At 40.4% G+C, this 20035-nt stretch overlaps 1 protein-coding gene across 2 annotated transcripts in view; it reads left to right on the plus strand.

The window, feature by feature from the left end:
* Positions 1–20035, plus strand: part of UBR1 (ubiquitin protein ligase E3 component n-recognin 1) — a 63089-nt gene that overhangs the window by 24096 nt on the left and 18958 nt on the right. For both annotated transcript variants that reach the window (XM_035112504.3, XM_035112513.3), the window contains exons 13-31: positions 487–586; positions 958–1086; positions 2354–2534; positions 3178–3239; positions 3941–4051; positions 5462–5527; positions 5622–5723; positions 6445–6508; positions 8236–8360; positions 9037–9089; positions 10185–10287; positions 12265–12313; positions 13850–14004; positions 14850–14949; positions 15639–15748; positions 17603–17692; positions 18374–18555; positions 18847–19049; positions 19470–19563. In XM_035112504.3, coding sequence (XP_034968395.3) covers positions 487–586; positions 958–1086; positions 2354–2534; positions 3178–3239; positions 3941–4051; positions 5462–5527; positions 5622–5723; positions 6445–6508; positions 8236–8360; positions 9037–9089; positions 10185–10287; positions 12265–12313; positions 13850–14004; positions 14850–14949; positions 15639–15748; positions 17603–17692; positions 18374–18555; positions 18847–19049; positions 19470–19563 — 2079 coding nt within the window. The remainder of the gene's footprint in view (positions 1–486; positions 587–957; positions 1087–2353; positions 2535–3177; positions 3240–3940; positions 4052–5461; positions 5528–5621; positions 5724–6444; positions 6509–8235; positions 8361–9036; positions 9090–10184; positions 10288–12264; positions 12314–13849; positions 14005–14849; positions 14950–15638; positions 15749–17602; positions 17693–18373; positions 18556–18846; positions 19050–19469; positions 19564–20035) is intronic.

Genomic DNA, 20035 nt, shown 5'->3' on the forward strand with positions numbered 1-20035 from the left:
CATCAGGGCATACTTCCTTACTATATGTTGCAAACTGATCAATATCTATTAAAAACAATCTATCTCTTGTGTTGTGTTTTATGTCACCCTTTTCTGGGTAGACCTAGTGCAGACACATTTGTGCAAAAGGATATCAGTGATCAAGGTCAGCTTTTTGTTCCACATTTCAGCCAGGCTGTCGTTATTTCCAAGAGAGAGGAATCATAGAATCATAGGCTTGTAGAGTTGGAAGGGATCCCGAGGGCCATCTAGTCCAACCCCTGCAATGTAGGAATCTCAACGCACACTCCCCCATCCAGTTTGAATCCAATTCTGGACCCTGCTTAGCTTTGCAAATGTGTTAGCCATTTTATTGCTGCACCAGTGGGTATTTCCTCAAAGGAGTTTCAAAGTCTTGCCAGCCACATATGATTCCAGCCCCATATCCCAGCTTAAAACCTGCTTTGTCTAGAAAATACTTCTGAAATTCAACTTTTTTCGCAACAGGTATATTTTAATCAGTAAGCCTACAGTGTGGACAGACAAACTGCGAGAGCAGTTTTTGGAAGGGTTCCGTTCTTTCCTGAAGATTCTTATTTGCATGCAGGTACAGTATATAATCTATGCATCTCTAATTTGCTATTTGAATATATATCTTAAGATGTTTTTAAAGAAAATCAGTTTCTTTCAGGTGAGCATGAATTAACTTTATTCAGCAGAGCTCTATATTTTACAAACACAATTACATATCTTTATAATATGGGTTGCTATTAAAACACGCGCCACAACTGCTTAGAGTTTTCCTGTTGATTAAGCAGTAAATAAACCTTATTAATCAATTATCCACACTGTAGAAATATAAATGGCCTTGTTTTAGTTGGTGCTTACTTCTGTTTGCTTAGAAACATGGTTTGAACACCTGTCTGATATAAGCCTCAGTTTAGTTACATACTGTTTGGGGCGGGGATTTCATTACAGGGCATGGAGGAAATAAAAAGGCAAGTTGGTCAGCACATTGAGGTGGATCCAGATTGGGAAGCAGCCATTGTCATCCAGATGCAACTGAAGATTATTCTCCTGATGTTTCAGGAGTGGTGTGCCTGCGACGTAAGCCTGTTTCAATAAAATGACAGCATTATCTGTAGAAAGAAATACTTTATGGAGCAGCCTCAAATCTTTGGAGGCGCCTTGTGAGCATGCCACTCTCCATGACCTTGGCAAGCCTGGTGCTTCAACTTTAACCCATGGATGTTTTTTACCCTGAACTCTTAAAAGTTCACATAGCAAAATTTTGCTATGATAATTTCAATTGATTTTTACTTGGCAGGATCTGTGGAAGTATTTGTATTTAGCAAAAAAAAAACATGAAAGAAGATTTCCCTCCTAATTGAAGCTGGATGCGATACAGTTGGCCCATCCCATACACAAGGGTTTAGTTCGGGGGGGGGGGGTCTGCAAAATCGCACAGAGTCAATAACTCCTAGAACTGCCCTCCTGCAAGGTGGAGGGCTGTTTACCAGACTGTGGAAAGGTCATAGGAGGCAGACCTTCCATACCAGCCTCTGGGACACTTCAGAGCCCTCGCATCTCATTTCCAGAGGCTGGCAAGGAAGGTGCCACCTTGCTTGCTGGACATTGGGAAGGCGGCTCTGGGAGCATCCCAGAGGCTGGTAAGCATGGAAAACCCACTGGGTGTGCAGGGGGGGGGATAATAAATGGGGGGGGCAGGAAATGGCGGGTTTTCCCCGTTCATTTATTTATTTACCTACCAACCACCAACCCCACCCCTTGTTGTAAAGTTGCGTAAGTTCTGGGCCTGCTGTATATGATAAACAACACTGAATAGTGAGAAGATATAGATTCCAGATTTGGCTGATGATCTGAATCTTTGCTAAGCTTGTTGTTTCAAAATCTGTTTTGAGAATCTCCTACTTATTTTCACAATCCTCTATCTAGAAAGCTGAAAAGTGGCTTTTGGAGATGCAGATCATTCATAAAGCTATGGAGTTGAAAACATGTGGTTAAGCAGCAAAGTATCTGGAAGTCATTTGGAAAAGACAGTTCTGTAGTTAGATTTACATGTGATTGACCAGAATTGTGACAGAAGAAATGACTATACAAAGTTGTTCCTACGGGATGCAACTGAACAATCCATATTCTCATCGGATAATTTGTAACCAATTTCCTTAGGAGTTAGGTTTATTTTAAACATATAGCAATGCACAATTCCATTGCCACTGATCAAAAATAAAATGCATGACCCATATTAAAACATAGAAATGAGACGGTATGATTTTTTTAGCACAGTTAAATTGAAGTAGAAAAAATAAGGCTGTATATTTAAATATAATTATAAAAATATTGCCCATTCTAGGAAGCACTGCTGGTGACTGCTTACAAGGAATGCCATGCAACAGTGTTGAGATGTAGTGCAAGTAATTATTCATGGGACAAGACAGTGATTCATTTATGTGGCCATACTTTGGAAAGCAAGCGCTTCAGGGTATCTGCAGATCCTGTCAGCATACATCTACCATTGTCCAGGATGCTTGCTGGTGAGTCTCCTGTGCTTGTAGCTTGTGAAAATTGCAGTCAGTTCCTGCCCACATTTTGAGAAGAATTCTGAACCTGGAGGTTGTATTCAACTATCATGGATAATAATAGCTACTGTTAGATCTCTCCTGCATGGATTTTTCAAATCATCTTTACAATTTATCTTAAGCACATAAGACCATTTTGAATTCCTGTTCTTGTAAAGGGGAAAAATTATTTTGCTGTTCTGAATCTACTTGCCAAACAGTTCGATTGGGTGACTGGCTTCTAATATGGCAGAGAGCCGAAAGTATCTCTTCACAGCATGTATAAATTTATTAGGACTTGGTTCATATGGCATAATAAGCCAAACTATGAATTACCTGGACTGTGAAAATGTGCAGGATCCCAGAGAGGATCTTGCAGCTGCTTAGTTCCTCCTGAGTCCCATTTTCTCCCATACTGCACTGAGCTAAGCCAAAGTTGGACTTAGCATGCTCTCTGAACCCAGGCTTGTGATTAAGCTCTCTGGCCAATGTTGGTTCTTGGCTACAGATCATGGTTAGAAAGAAGAGAGCTTAATTATGAGCCCTTATTCAGACAACATACAAATGTACCTTGTAGCTTACAAATTGATACAAACATTACTGTTAATGTATTTCCTAGGTCTGCACATACAGTTGAGCAAAACAAATGTAATCTCCAGACTCCAAGAATTCATAACATCTGTAAGTATCTCCACTGGATACTCAATAGTATTTGAAAGTTCAGCCAGAATGAGAGTCATTGTGGTGTAGTGGTTAACTTGTTGGGTCTCCCTGATACATTTCCAGGCTCAATTCCCTACCCATTGATGAAGATCACTATGTGAGCTTCAGCCAGCCATTCCCTCTAAACCTAACCTGCCTCAAAAAGTTATTCAGAGGATAATATAGGAAGGGGAAGAACCAGGTATGGCGTCTTGAGTTCCATAGAAAGAAGGTGGGATATAAATGGAGCAGAGAACTAATAAAGGATACAAATAAGCTCTTAATGGCAGGAGATCTTAAGCTGCAGTACCCTGCTGTGGGTAGTTATAGGCTGCTAAATATAAATAATTATTCTGCAAAAAAGATTGATGCTGTTTCCCATCAATAATTGACAATACAGAATCATTAGTCATCTTCCTTAAGGAAGAATATAGGTCTGTAGTGGCTGAACACTGAATGAATACTGACTTGACTTGGCTGAAACCACACAGTACAGTGTTAGAGCCTAGCGTAATAAAGTGCAATTAAATTCTGCCTCTAACCTTTTGTTGTGTTTTTCTTTTAATGATAGCAGAGAACCCCTCCCCCTTTTACTAACTTATCTGTAGTGATTGATTTCCTTATGCAAATGCCAGTTGTTTTAACACAATCATTATTATTTTTTTAAAAAAACCCTTTAGGAAGAATTCCAGGTGCAGATGTTGGTAGAATATCCTTTGCGTTGTCTAGTATTGGTTGCTCAGGTTGCTGCAGAAATGTGGAGAAGGAATGGGCTGTCTCTGATAAGCCAGGTACCAACCAAATTTCACTACAAATATATTCTCGCATGCCCTATATATCCCACAGAGGTTAAGTTGCCAGTATAAGTACTGCAAGCAAATTAGTGGACAAAGACTTACTCCAAGGCTTATTCAGTAGGTAGAAAGTTTCCTTGCGCTGCTCTGGTTCGCCAGAAGTGGCTTAGTCATGCTGGCCACATGACCCGGAAGTTGTAAGCCGGCTCCCTCAGCCTATAGAGCAAGATGAGCGCCGCAACCCCAGAGTCGGTCACGACTGGACCTAACGGTCAGGGGTCCCTTTACCTTTAAAGTACAAGACAGAAACTTTAAAATCAAGGTATGTAAGCCTCAAACAAGGACTTTCCAGATAGCTCTAATTTTGTATACCTAAGATTATTTTCATTGGGTATCATGTAACAATGAAGGGTCAGATACTTGATCCTAAAATTTGTGGTACAAAGCCCATGTAATGCCCATTAGCTACAAAAAAATAAAAATAAAATCTGTCTAGTGCAAAGTCCAGAAAAAGTGGTTAATGGAAGAAATAGATAGAAATTATCAAACTTGATTTTGCCAGTTAGTAATGTATGAAAGCAGTCTTTCCTATCCTATGTTCTTAGATACAATTAATGAGTGTGAGTGTGGGAAAATATTTTGTGACAAATGCACAACTTTAAGGGAAGGCATGTGGATTGTGTCCAACAAACAGGAAGTAAATAGAAAGGCATGAGGTAGATATAAAGTTATATTTTTTATATTTTGAAATTACAATAAATATATGTGCTGATGTTTAATCCTTCTGTTGGTCATGTTTCCATGTAATGCTAACCACTAAAACTTAGTTCACAATTCTGAACTGAAAATGGAAGCAGCCTCTGTCAGTAAATATTAATGTTTCCTCAAAATGTTTTTAAAGTTGTGATTATGAGTTTAAATAAACAAATGCTTGGATCCAAAGGAGGGCTGGTAGAAAGGGACTCAGTGAAACGAGACGTCTTGCTTGATTTTGGGTGATTCCTCTCATTCCTTTGGCAGTTTCCTAGAAAATCTTTCTTGGGAGCTGAAGGATGATCCTGATTGGTGGGGGTTGTAATTCAAGAGGAAATAAAGGATCTCCTAAAATTAAGAAAATTAAGAAAATCTGTGAGTGAGAGCTTCTTTCATTGAGAAGTTGGAGAAGGGAATCACCTTTTGGGCACCTTCTGCTGGTCTTTCTCTGGATTGAAGCCAAGAGGTTTTGTCATATGCAGTTTTGGGGGATATTGTCAGTATCATAAATGTGCTAGCTGAAAACATTTTATGGCAAAGTTAAGGGTAGGAAGGAATAGTGTTTTGCTGAATTGAATTGAATGCCTATGCCAAAGAGGACGGCTTTGCATATGAAGATTTATATACTTTTAAAAAGGTTTTCTTTTCTTTCAGATGTTTTATTATCAGGATGTTAAATGTCGAGAAGAAATGTATGATAAGGATATAATTTTCCTTCAGGTGAGTATGTTTGGAATTTCTTTGGTGTGTGTGTGTTGTTTGTTGCCTATATTCTCTATTCTCTAATGCTATTGAACGTGTATATTTCTGATAGATTGGGGCATCTCTTATGGATCCAAACAGTTTCCTCTTGCTTGTACTCCAACGATATGAACTGCTTGATGCCTTTAAGAGAATTGTGCCAACCAAAGACCAGGTACAGAGCTCTATGCTGTTAATTTTCACCATTGAAATCATAAACATGTGGAAACCCACTGTTTCTATCTCCTTCAATGAAATTGCAATATTTTGCTAAAGACAGTCATTTCCACTGAAGAGACTTTCTTAAATCACATAGACTTTCTATACCATAAATTGTTGCAGCTTTACAACTTAAAAATGGAACTTATCTCTTCCCTTCCCTTCTCTTTTCTTCTCTTCTTTAGATTATTTCCATCCAGCTTGTAGGCTTAATTTTCTGACATGAGTGCTGGTGGGGGAACTTTTAAATACTGGGTGGAATCCAGTTGCTGCCCTTGTGGTCATGTAAGGACCTTCGACCCAGCCGATGCATTCACAAACAGGAGAGGAATGGTTGGCAGTTTGCCCTTTCTGCTGCTTCCCTGCTCTGTAGGTTTCCCTAACACCCTGGAGCTGATTTTTGGGTGGCAGTTGGGGCTGCAGTGGGAAGCAGGAATTGGCAAAAATTGCCTCCCCACTTTTCCTGTTTGCAGAGACATGTGCTGCATGAAAAGCCCTTCTGTGAATTCAAGGGCACCAACTAGTTTCCACCCTCTATTTTTCCAGTTATTTTTCTGTTCATAAAGCTTTGAGTCAGCTTAATATGTTTTCAAGTGCTTCAGAAAACCTCAGGCTTCAGTATTTCACATAATTATATTTTCCAAGAACTTCATTGGTGCTTTCTTGAAATATTACAGGACTTGAATAAGCAGTGTAACACATTAATAGAAGAGATGCTTCAAGTTCTTATCTACGTGGTGGGTAAGGAAAATTGTGTTTTTTTTTAATAGAAAAGATGCAAGTTGTTTGGAATATGTAATAGGCTCTCCAGTAATGGAAACTTTAATATCTGAAACCATCACACTTAACACAAATGTGTTAAGTGGCATATTAATTACATATCTAATCTGGGTCGATTATGAACCGCCTTTTAATGTTGTCCCTTTTTTCCCCTTCTTCCACCGTCAGCTGGTTCTTTAGGCCCTTAAAAGGGTTCATTTCCTTTGCAAACATATGTAGATTTACCTTCAGCTATTCAGTGTGGTTATGTATCTTCAAGGAATAGCCTAGCTGTGATGTATGCACAGGCAGCTCATTGAATAGTCTGCACATGCCATTGTGAAAAGTTGGGTTTCCCGTGGCTGTTGATGGTTGTGGCAGCACTGCACTTATTTGAACAGTACATGTGAATACTGTATACATGGGCTTCTGGAAGTGGCTGATGGAAGGCAGTCTCAGACAGTGCATTTGTATAGTGAATGAAAAGTATTTTCTTTCAATAAAACCTGAAAATCATGTGTACAGATACGATTGTGGTTAGGTGGGGTGCACTGTACTAAATGCCTCTTAGGGTAATACATTCTTTATATTGATCCAGTGCTAGGGTTTCAAAACTAGCTTGGACAGAAGGTGGTTATCCTTCTGAAATTAGAGCAAAATTAAGAAGGAGTGGAAGGAAAATTAACCATGTGACTATTAGAACCAAAGGAAATAGATGCAACCCCCCCCCCCAAAAAAAAACCCAAAATAAAAACAGCTGGCTCATCATCAATCTAAGGGATGCGCTGTGCTTTGAAACGGGCTTTTGAAGACTCCATATGTGAAAAAGGTGATTTGGCCCATGAGGGTTTGTGGAGAAAACGACCTGTCCTTTTGGCTAGATCCAGTTCCCCACCCATGGGATAGGACATAGAACAGGGGTGGGGAACCTCCAGCCCATGGACCAAATGCTTCCAGACCTCTTTGTCTCATCCTCAGGCTTCTCTCCATGCTATGATCATTGGCTCTGCTTCTCTTCACTCCTCCCAAGTGCTTTTCCTGGCTGAAATGTGTTCTTGAACTGTGATGATGTATTTTGCTTGCTTGGATAGAGAGAGGGTTGGTGTGTGCACTGGCAGAGGAAGAGGAGTGCGGGGGGAGCAGGATGTGGTACCGCGCTGGGCGCCATGCCACACCCCCAGGACGTGCACCAGCCTGCTCTCCTCCCCGGTGCCGGAGCATGAAGCTCCGCCACTTGGTGTGTGTGTGTGTAGAGCCTCCAGATTTTGTATGACTGTAACCTCACCTTAGTACAGTGGTACCTCAGGTTACAAATGCTTCAGGTTACAGACGCTGCTAACCCAGAAATAGTACTTCGGGTTAAGAACTTTGCTTCAGGATGAGAACAGAAATTAGGCGGCGGCGGCAGCAGCAGCAGCGGAAGGCCCCATTAGCCAAAGTAGTACCTCAGGTTAAGATCAGTTTCAGGTTAAGAACGGACCTCCAGAATGAATTCAGTTCTTAACCCGAGGTACCACTGTATTCTAGCCTCCTTATCTAACCTACTATATATCCAGCCCTGCCCATGCATCCCCTTGCAGCGCTCCATGCCACTTTCAAGGAATTTTTAGTCTAGGAACCATCATCATTACAGTGTGATCTCTTGCATGCATGAAAATGTATTCCACTGTGTATATGTGAGATTACTTTCTTCTTCTTTTTTCTTCCAGGAGAAAGATATGTGCCAGGAGTCAGTAATGTGACAAAAGATGATGTTACTATGCGAGAAATTATTCATCTACTTTGCATTGAACCAATGGCCCACAGTGCTATCGCAAAATCTTTGCCCAAGGATGTGAGTGATTACTTCCTTTGATTCCTATTAATCTAGAAAGGTTCACAGATTGCTTAACCACAGAAATCTTTAGGGCCGTATATGCTAAAATTATCAATGAAACACAGCTCAAGTTCCTCCTGTACTTGATGTTTCCTCTATCTTGTGTTCCTCTTTCAGCAGAAATGTTTAACATCCTTTTCTTAGACAATCCAGACTCCTTGTAGCACAAGAGCACTCTTTCTCTTTTGCTTGTGTGGGTGTGCGCACACACATGCAAACACCCCCCCCCCCATTCTATACACAGAACTTCTTCAATATTACTGTGATTGCAAAAAACCATGCACACTAGGAGCTCCATGAGCCCATGTCATTTTGGATTAATCAGCTTAAAAGTACATGATTATATTTGAACTATTTGCTTAGACACAGTGATCTTCATAATAACATTTCGATTTTGAAAATTTCGATTGTATTTAATAACAATTTGCTTCACAGGTCCCCATGCCCTTGCCCTCATTTGAATTGTTGCTGGATTAATAGCATGGTGACAAATGCCTACATGCGGTTTTATCAGGATATCTGTAGATGTTTACCGGCTACTGATTCTTAAGCAGCTTGATTTGCTTTTCATTTATTGTTTTTCACCACATATATTTTGTTCTTACTACTTTAGCATATCAAATGTTTTTAACAGGAAAACAATGAGACTGGTTTGGAGAAGGTCATCCACAAAGTGGCCATATTCAAGTAAGCTCTTGTTCCTTTTAAATCAGTAGTTAAAGCATAGTGATAGCATATTATTAATCAATCAATCAATTAATTAAAATTGTATACCGCCCTTCATCCAAAGATCATAGGGCAGTTCAAAACAGAAAAATACAAAATGAGAACACAAAATGCATACAATGGTACTTTGGTTCCCGAACGGCTTAAATGACGAACAAATTGGCTTCCAAACGCCACACACCCGGAAGTACTATAAGTGTTCTGGTTTGCAAACATTTTTCGGAAGCTGAACATGTGTTTTGGTTGTCAGCATTGTTTCTGGGGCCATTCAGCCAATCAGAAGCCGTGCCTTGGTTTGCAAACATTTTGGAAGTCGAGCAGACTTCCAGAACAGATTGGGTTCAAGAACCAAGGTACCACTGTACTAAAACAAAAACAAATCAATAGGCCTCTTCCCACAAACACATTTGAAAGGCATAGAATGTTAATCAGCCAAATGCCTGGTTGAAGAGGAACCTTCTCATGTGTTTGCCACACATAAAGAAGTCAGACATTAGAAATATATATGCTTTCAGAGTTTTACAGAAAGAATTAAAAACTCTGTTGAAGCAGTGATCCATTTACTCAGATTCCAAAAGCATTCACTATGTTTCAGTGGTGGTTTTTCATGTTTGTTTACCTCGAGAGGGGAAGGGTTTTACAAATCAGCTTGTCGAAGAACTGTGTGTCAGTGGAAGGAACTTGCATGTTGCAGAGGATTCTGTGGCCTGTTCAAAGGAACACTCTAAATTAAACTGGCTAGATGCCACTCTGCTGTTCTGTGCACACTCAGTGTATCCTTCAAAATTCCTAACATGTCCTGTGGCTTTGAATTGTGAGGATATTCGGGATAGAGGCAGCATGCCTCTGAGTAATGGTGCCATTGCCCTCATTTCTGGCTTACTCATTTCTCTTAGGCATCTAGTTAGCCACTGTGGGAAGCAGGATGGTGGACAAGATAGGCCCTTGGTTGGAGTCAGCAGGATTCTTTGTATGTTGTGTGTATGAAATGACTGTGTGTTCTCCTTAATGCTTTGCTGAAAATAATTTCATTGTTTGTATGCTTTTCAAATAAAGGAAACCAGGCGTATCAGGCCATGGAGTCTATGAACTGAAGGAAGAATGCCGCAGAGAGTACAATATATTCTTTTACCATTACACCAAAACACAGCGCAGCAAGGTAAGGAAACCAAGTGGGGAAGTTACCATGTTGCTTGCATGCCTGTCGCAAACCTAGCTGTCTATGTCCCTTATGATCAAATTGCCGAGTAGTACTCATAGGCCCCTGGAGTATTATCCATAGTGCTGAACCCCTAGAGGAGAGGAAGTCAGACAAGCTGCTTTCCAAAATACATAGTAGATTGCAAGCCACTGTGGATAGCAGCCAATTATTAGTGTGATTAAATCTTTTGAAGAAACAATATTAACCTAGGAACCAGGAACAGGTAGGTAGCCGTGTTGGTCTGCCATAGTCGAAACAAAATTAAAAAAAATTCAGTAGCACCTTAGAGACCAACTAAGTTTGTCATTGGTATGAGCTTTCGTATGCATGCACACGTCTTCAGGTACGAAAGCTCATACCAATGACAAACTTAGTTGGTCTCTAAGGTGCTACTGAATTTTTTTAATTTTTTTATTTTGTTTCGCCTAGGAACCAGGAGTTTGCATACGGGGTCTCAGACCCAGTTTCCTGTCCTTTCCCCCCTTTTAAAAATTGTGTTTTTACTTGGGTTGTAGGGCATCTGGGTATATTACAAAGCACTGTGCTGGGGAGATCCCAGCCACCTACCATGTCAATTTGCAGAGAGGCACTTGTTTTAGTTTTAATGTACATATGCAGCATTTCTTGCCAGTAGATTGTCGATGGAGCAGAGGGCTCAAGCCACATATAGTGTACTGGGGCCAGAAAATCCTGTTGGCTTAGAGATCCCTGATACCCAGAATTTGTTTTCCCCCCTCCGAAAGCCGGACTAAATTTGCAACTATACATTTTTATGCCTATTTATGCCATGGGCCTGTACCCTGAGTCTTTTAAGATGAGGGCATAAATTGTGGAGATTAAGAAAAACCCTGCTTGACTCACGGGTCTCTTTTACTCATTCTTGTTTATTTCCCCCCGTATCATTCTTGTTCAAGGAATAGCTAATTGCGTATATATTTCGTTGTTTTAGATTAATTCACATTTATTGAGTCTAGATTGACTTTGATGTGCCACATGGATTCTCAGATTTCGTGTTCTTCTTTCTTATGCATTCAATATCTAGAGTGCAGAGGTCCTAATGTATTCATTCATTACATAGTAGCGTAAGGTATTTTTCCAAGTGAAAATTATACATTTACAGAACTTTAAACAAGGCTGGTAAAAACCTTTTTCTTTCTTTCTAGATAAGGGTCAGATTAAATTTGGTAAAGCATCTTTTTGGAATCCTACTGGCATCCTGTAGCTCGGCATAAAGGCTGACACTCAGAATTTCCTCACCGTTGCACTATTTCACAAATTTTGTTAGCTTAAACGTGTGAGTGAGCATCTGCCTGCCTGTACTGCAAAGAAAAAGATTTAGTTTGTGCTCATAAAAGGTAAAGGGACCCCTGACCATTAGGTCCAGCCGTGACCGACTCTGGGGTTGCGGCGCTCATCACGTGTTATTGGCCGAGGGAGCTGGCGTACAGCTTCCAGGTCATGTGGCCAACATGACTAAGCCACTTCTGGCGAACCAGAGCAGCACACGGAAACACAGTTTACCTTCCCGCTGTAGCGGTACCTATTTATCTACTTTGACGTGCTTTCGAACTGCTAGGTTAGCAGGAGCTGGGACCGAGCAAGGGGAGCTCACCTCGCCGACCCTGTGGTTTAACCCATAGCGCCACCCGCGTCCCTAATTTATGCTCATAGATGGATACAAAAAGGAAAGGGGAGCAATTGCTTTATTCAAGCAATTGCTTTACTTCCAGTGCCTCTTTAACAAGTGTGTGCTTTCAGGGATGTGTGTGTGTGTTTTTCTCTTCTCTCGGTTCTCTTTTTTGTGCCTTCAAAGAATTCCTAGTACTTGGTTGTTCATTGCTTTTGATGGAATCTAATCTAAGCTCTTTGTTTATACATTCAGTAAAAAAAACCTCATTGGTATCTTGAGAGTTAACAAGTTGACTTTTTTTACAGGCTGAGCATATGGAAAAGAAAAGACGAGTCCAAGAAAACAGAGATGAAGGTAAAAAGTTGGAACAATGAATGAGTGCAAGGAAGTGATGGTGAAGCGGTTTTTTAAAAAAATAAAAATAAAAACAGATTTGATCCAGAAATGATTCATCCTCATTCCTTGTAAAGATCGGAGAATGTAAACATATTATTGAGTGCCAAGTCATTTATTTGCAATGACTTGGCACTCAGCAATTACAATATATGGTGACTTCCACCGAGAGAACTAATTGCACTTGGTGCCACTTTTGTATGCTACTATTTTGATGAAGAAACTAATTACATACATCTGCTGTAGAGGTTGGGATCACCTATCCACTTTTGTCACAGCTTCTTAAGATTGGCTTGCTGTTGCTATAGATGCTGCGGTATTGGCAGTGTAACCTAGGCTGTGAGATTGCATATAGATAGTCTCCATCAGTACTAATGTCCCACTCCAGCATGGGGGAGGTGGAGACCCTTCCTGCACTCTTGTCCACTGCTACAAATGTGGGTCAGAGCCATTTCTGTTTACCTTGTTTCACTTATTCATGCTTCAGCTCTTAAGTTATTGCTTGGTCCCTGTAGTTTTTCATTACAAATATTGTGATTTGCATAGAGGAGCTGATGCTTAGTGCTACGTTAAACAATAACACACAAGTTTCCAGGAATGCCAATCAGTTACTCTAAGGTTATACTCAGGGATAGAGGAAGGGGGGGGGCGCGGTTGGGGCAGGGTGTCCCAGATGTCACAACTGAGGGGGGTGACAAAATTCCGGGCGGCACTCACCACGGGGCCTGCAGCACGCCTGAGCCACGCATCTCTCCTGGGAGTGACGCGGCAGCTTGGGGGCCCGCAGGCTCCAGCACTGCTCCAAACGGTCTGCCTGTTACCTCCCCTTCAGCCGTAGGGCAGCTGAGTGGGAGAAGGCAGGCAGACTCCTTGGAGGCCCTGCGGAGCATCCTGCTCAGGCTGGCCCCTCCCCCAGGCACAGGGCACGCACGCCACCCCAGGCGCCTGATTGGCTTGCTCCGCCCCTGGTTATACTGATATGCCCTATGATTTACAGTAGTATAGAACATTTCAAATCCAAAAAGGGCGTTATGCAATTGTTAAACAGTATCCGTGTGCTTAGGAAAATGCTGTTACTTTGTAGTTGGCATGTTCAGATGTAAACATTTCCAACTGAGCAATTACATTTGGAGAGCCCATTGCTCAGTGCTAGAACACATGCTTTGCATCCATTAGGTCCCAGATTCAGTCCCCAAGCATTGCCACTTAAAGAGTTCTCTGAGTAGTTAAGTAGGGAAATTCTGCCTCAAACATTGGAGAGGGGGGCAATACTGAACCCAAAGTATACGTTCATATATCTGCTGCAGTTAGTCAAGAGTTCTACCAGAGCACTTTACAGGCAGAACTTTATTTCATAAGTATGAAATACAAGTATGATACATTGTGCTTATATATCCTTTGACAGCTCATAGCCAAATATGAACGTTTATGCTCCTTGCTTTCATAAGACTGCTGGGAAGTTAGTAATGCATGAGTATTTGTTTACTCTTTTTATAGCACTGCCGCCGCCTCCTCCGCCTGAATTCAGTGCTGCTTTCAGAAATGTGGTGAACGTTCTGAATTCTGATGTCATGATGCATATTCTCAGAACTGTGTTGCAAAGAGCGCTAGAGCTAGAAAGCCACCTGTGGACAGAAGCCATGATCCAGATGGTATGCTTGTTGACTGTATCTTCTGAGATTTCTGCTTTGGGGTGTAGGCTGCTTTTGGAATGCTCTTCCCTTTACCCTGTTCATCATGTCGTTCCCAGGACAGCTATTAGTGTCATAAAATGGTGAATATTGCAGGCTATAATTACTTGGATTGAGCTGTGGGTTAATAGTCTAGCAAGTGAGTGAGGTGTAGAGGGAGGGTTTTTTGGGGTCAAGTGTGTGGGAAAGGTGGTTGGGAAAGGAATAGGTGTGAGCAGAGCGAAGACGGACAGCAGCCCCTAGTAAATAAATAAAAATTAGTCTCTGCAGGACAGCTCAACAGCACCTCAATGATCAACAGTTCATTTGTCTGTTGCTGCAGCACACTGCCCTTAGGTTTACTATCATGTGCTAGACATCTAGGTATCCAGATCATGGCCAGTGTTTCCCCCTCCTAAATGCCAACCTGGGGCGGGGCACTTTGCTTGCTAACCCAGGGATGGGGAGCCTCAGGGCCAAATGTTTGCCTTCCTAGTCTCTGTGCTGCCCTCAGGACTCCCCAGGCAACACCCCTCTCCACCCTATTTTACACCCTCCTTGTGGGGTTTTGCCTGCTTAGAATGTGTCTTCGAGGTCATCGTGCTGCTTGCCTGCCTGGATGGAGAGAGATATGTGAATAAATTAACATTTGCTGCTCCACCCAATTTTGCTTCTGGCTCTGCCCACTGCTGGCAAGTGGCCCCTGGAAAGGTTGCCTAGAAGGGAACGTGGACATTTGAGTTGAAAAATGGTCCCCAGCCCTATGCTAACCAGAGGGTGCTTCATTCTAAGCAGCCTAGGTTTAGTACTTGTTTATATTTCTCTAGGTTCTTCACCTTCTTGCTTTGGGTCTACTTGAAGAAAAGCAGCAATTAGAGAAGGTTCCAGAGGAAGAAGTGGCCTTTGACTTCTACCACAAAGCATCAAGTAAGTTGGTAATTTTAAAGTTATTTCTTTAAAGTTATTTCTGAAGTGCAATGTGAACTCGCCAAGAGGCATTTGAAGCAGAATTGCTACCTTTGATCTTAGCTATGAAAAGCCACCAAGAGTTTATTTCCAGCAGAAAAATGCTTACTTAGATTTTTTTTTTGAAATAAACACCAGTTTAAAACAAGGAAGGAGAAAATTATTCAGTCTTAATTTGTCTACAGATACTACATTAATGCAGGGAAAATATATCTTACCACGTTTAATCTGCAGCCGCCACTTGAGATACCAGCTTGTGCTGAATTTCATTTGAAGGTGAATACTAGTTCAAAAGAACTACAATGTAAACTAATTGCTTGCAGTTATTACCTGCATGCTATAATGGAAATTATTATTTATTAAATTTATATACCGCCCTTCATCTGAAGATCCATAGTCAAACATTTGGATTATGTTACATTTGGTGAGAAACAATGAAACATGCATTGATGCTGCCTTGTTTGTAGCTTGTTACCACCATCATTTTGTAAAGTAGTGAAAAGCGGTAATTGACAAAGAAGTCATGCATCATCTGTGATATAAGGAGGTGTTGTAACAATAAAATGTCCCATGTCTAGTCTTTTAAGTCATTGTTATGAGAGAACAAGTGTGGTTGTTTTTTTTTTAAATTCTTCCATCTGTTTGCAAAGGAATGGGAAGCTCTGCTTTGAATGCAATGAACATACTAATGATTTTGGAAAAACTAAAAGGAATTCAACCGTTGGAATCGCAAAAAGACATGATCAACTGCGTATTACAGGTAAAAAAGCAAAAAAAAGTCTATTGATTTTTTTTTATTAAAAAATTGACACATTTACTCCACAGAATGTTGCTGGTGCATAAAGTAATCCTTTTAAAAGATAACATATACAGATAATGTTGTTACTATCATTATTTGTGGCAGAAAACTCATAATGAATTAATGCTTGTTTATCCATGTGATACAACTGGCTGGTGGGAGGGGGATTTTAACAAAAACTAGTTACAGGTAGGTAGCCGTGTTGGTCTGAGTCGAAGCAAAATAAAAAAATTCCTTCAGTAGCACCTTAAAGACCAACTAAGTTTATATTTTGGTATGAGCTTTCGTGTGCATGCACACTTCTTCAGATACTTCAGGTATCTGAAGAAGTGTGCATGCACATGAAAGCTCATACCAAAATATAAACTTAGTTGGTCTTTAAGGTGCTACTGAAGGAATTTTTTTAACAAAAACTAGTTTAGTGGAATAAGATAGTATCTCTGTTCTGGTTCAAATGAGATATGCAACAGTTGCTACTGAAATGTTGCTCGTTATTGACTTTTTGAAAGGCTATATGAAACTAACAATCTGTTCCTCGTGTAAAGGATTGTGTGACAAAACATGATCCCCTGTAAATACAGCAGATTTGAGATGACTGGGTTCCTGCTTTGGCACAACCATGGACTACTATGAATGTTTCATTGCTGATATTTAAAGTTCTTAATGACTTATAACCAGGATACTCAGTAGTCCGCCTCTCCCAATCTTTAGATCTTCTGAGAAGACTCTACTGGTTGTTCCACAACCAGCGATTGTCACTTGGTAGGAATGCAGAAATTGGCCTTCTTGGTGATAACACACAGCCTCATAATGTGCTCCCTTGGACAATTTATGAGGCTGTGTTCATAATAACTTTTAAGTGTCTCATAAGCTTACATATTTCTAAGCAGGTGGCGCTGTGGTCTAAACCACTGAGCCTCTTGGACTTGCCAATCAGAAGGTCAGTGGTTCGAATCCCCTTGATGGGGTGAGCTCCCGTTGCTCTGTCCCAGCTCCTGCCAACCTAGCAGTTCTAAAGCAAACCAGTGCAAGTAGATAAATAGGTACCACTGTAGTGGGAATGTAAAAGGTGTTTCATTGCACCAGAGGCGGTTCATTCATGCTGGAAAGCTGTCTGTGGACATGATCTGGAAAGCTGTCTGTGGACAAACGCCGGCTCCCTCGGCCTGAAGTGAGATGAGCACCGCAACCCCATAGTTGCCTTTAACTGGACTTAACTGTCCAGCGGTCCTTTACCATTACCTTTACCTTTACCTACATATTTACCAAAGCTTTCCTGGACTGTGACTCTTATTTTTTATTTTGTTTTGCGCACTGCTTAGTTTTATTTGTGATATACTATTTTGTTTTGTTTTTAGGAAATTTTAATGCACACTGCATTTTTATTGTTTTTATGTAAATGCTTTAGATATTTTTTATTATATAGACAGTATACATTTGTTAATAAATACCACAGGCAAGACATTTTTGAATAGCCTATGCAAAAAAGTGAATAGCCTATGCAAAAAAATACATACCATAATTGTTAAAGCCATTTTATAACTATGTATGCTTTTATGTACACTGAGCAGCTCCATTATGAACACACCCATTATTTTTTGTAGAGACTGAATAGAGAAAAGTGAATAAAGGTATTCTTTTCCGGACATAAAGATGGTGACAAATAGTATTGATTATATTGAAAACTGGTGCTGCTACTAATGGGGTTTATCTTGACCAGCATGTTATATTTCATGGGGCAAGCCATAATGTGGCTTGGAAATATAGAAATATCACAGTCTGTTAGTATTGTAACTATTAAATCTCTGTTCCCAGATGTTTGACGCAATAAAACGGCTGAGAGAGAAGTCATCTTTTCCCACAGCAGCCATTGCATCTGGGCCAGAATCTGCAAAAGCCAACGAGGTAACTATAAAATAGGAAAGAAATAATGTATCCACAAGAAGATTTGGCTGTTTCTATATTTGGAATTCTAGCCCCTGGGCTCACAGCTCCATGCAGTTAAATGCAAGGTTAAATATCCCATTCTGATTAACAAAATTATATATTTTACAAGTGGGAACTGATTTAGAATGGCGAACCTCCTGGCTCCTTGATTTATTTTTTTTATTCCCCTGGTATTCCTTGCTGGCAGAACCCTCTGTAACTAATCCCTCTGGAGGCTGTTCTGTTCCTAGTGGTCCCAGCCACATCTCTGTTGTACACGAAGTTGTAATCTCTCTTGCCCTGAGAGCAATCTGTAGACACTGGAACTTTAGGTTTAAGCTGAAGGGCAGCAGCATTATGGTGCCTGTGTCTAAAACCTGTTATTAGCCCTGTACAGCATTGCACTGATAAGAAATTCTCATTACCTTTTGGGGACAGAGTCTGTTCATAGGTTAGCTGTGAGAGGCTTGGGATATGGAGGTGGAGTAGTGTCACATTATTTTTTGTTAAGCAGAGTTTCACAAGTGCTAAGCATGCTCCATTGTTACGTTATAGAAAAGTGATTATATTTTAAAGATTTATTCCAGTTATCTTTTTTGTTAATAAATAGCTTGCCTGGGTGTTTTTGTTTGTTTGTTTTTTGCTTCGCTGCTAAATAAGATGCAAAGAACTCAGGACAAGGAAAAGGCTGAGAGGAAGAGAAAGGCTGAGGCAGCCAGACTTCATCGCCAGAAGATCATGGCCCAGATGTCTGCTTTGCAGAAGAACTTCATTGAAACTCACAAGCTCTTATATGAAAATACTCAAGAAACACAAGGAAGGGATGTTATGGAAGAGGAGAGGTAGGAAAACAACAATTAGTACTGTAATAGATTTTGGAGTAGCTTTTGACAATATAAAATAGTACAAAATTAGAAGTCATTGGACAGTTTCATTGGCTCTCGTGGTGTTGGGATATAAGCGACATCTATTCAGCATGTGTTGACTGCAGTCCTGTTTTGCTGTGGAGGGTGAGGTAAAGCTATTCATGTATAAATTTTAAATCATATGTGATTTTATTTAAATGTAAATCGCAAATAATTGTTTGCTGACAGGAATATGTTAGTTTGACTTTTGTTGTGTCTTTATAACAGCCCACCAATTATAGATTATTCCAGAATTGCCTTGGGACCCAAGCAAGGGCCATCTGTTGCAGAAAAAGAAGTGCTGACATGTATTCTGTGTCAGGAAGAGCAGGAAGTGAGGTTAGAGTGTGCTGCCATGGTTTTATCTGCCTGTGTCCAGAGATCCACTGCCTTAACCCAACATAGAGGGAAAATGCTTGAACTTTCTGGGGGTATGTATCCTCTCTTCAAGTCACCTGCTTCCATAAGCAGTAATATTGTTTCAGGTTTCGTTTTGTTAGCTCAAGTTACAGAACTGAAAGTCGTGTTACGAAACTTTGATGTGAATAGTTTTAGAAGCCACCTCAAATGCAGTTGAGAAACCAACCGTTTTATCCCTTCTAATTGAAAGAAAAATCCCCCAAACCTAAACTATATTGAATGTATGAGCAAAGCTCAAAATCTCATTTGATGGTCGGTTTCTTAGTTGGTGTTAATAAAGAAGGTCAAGAATTATTTCTTCAGTGCGTATAAGATGTACAAGATTTAAAAGATGCTCCTCTGGCAAAATTTTTGCTTGAATAGTCTTTGCAAAATCTTTCATTTGACACTAAATGATGTAATCATCCTTCATATCATTTTTTCTTCCATAGATAAAATAGATCCTCTTTTCATGGATCCTGACTTGTCATGTGGAACTCATACAGGAAGTTGCGGTCATGTGATGCATGCTGCCTGCTGGCAGAAGTAAGTAGATGCATTTCGTGAACTTTATTTTTTCTTTGCTTTAGTTATAGTCAATTTTGAAACTATATCTTCCGGCATATCTCAAGACATATTTAATGTCCAGCAGCTTTAAGTATCTCAGCAAAATAAATGAAACCAGGCTAGCATAAGTGTAATCAAAAGGCAAATATGGACAAAATTATGGGCTGTTTTGCCTGGGGCTGATGAGAGTTGTGGTCCAAAATATCTGGAGGGCACCGGGGTTGGGGATATCACATTAACTAGGAGCTCTTGAAATTCTGCTTCCTGAACTGCCTATTGGGGCTTGATCCTGAGTTCTTTCACTGCACTCTACTTCTTGTTATCTCCCACAATACCCCATAGCTCATTTACATGGTACAAAGTTTTGTATGATGGGTTCAAAGTTCTGATCATTGTCCCTCTCTTTCTCTTGTGCTCAAGAACAAAATTATAACCGTAAGCCAAGTGCCAA

This window comes from Zootoca vivipara, chromosome 1 (assembly GCF_965207765.1).
Source record: "Zootoca vivipara chromosome 1, rZooViv2.hap1.1, whole genome shotgun sequence".
In the NCBI taxonomy this organism is placed as follows: Eukaryota; Metazoa; Chordata; class Lepidosauria; order Squamata; family Lacertidae; genus Zootoca; species Zootoca vivipara.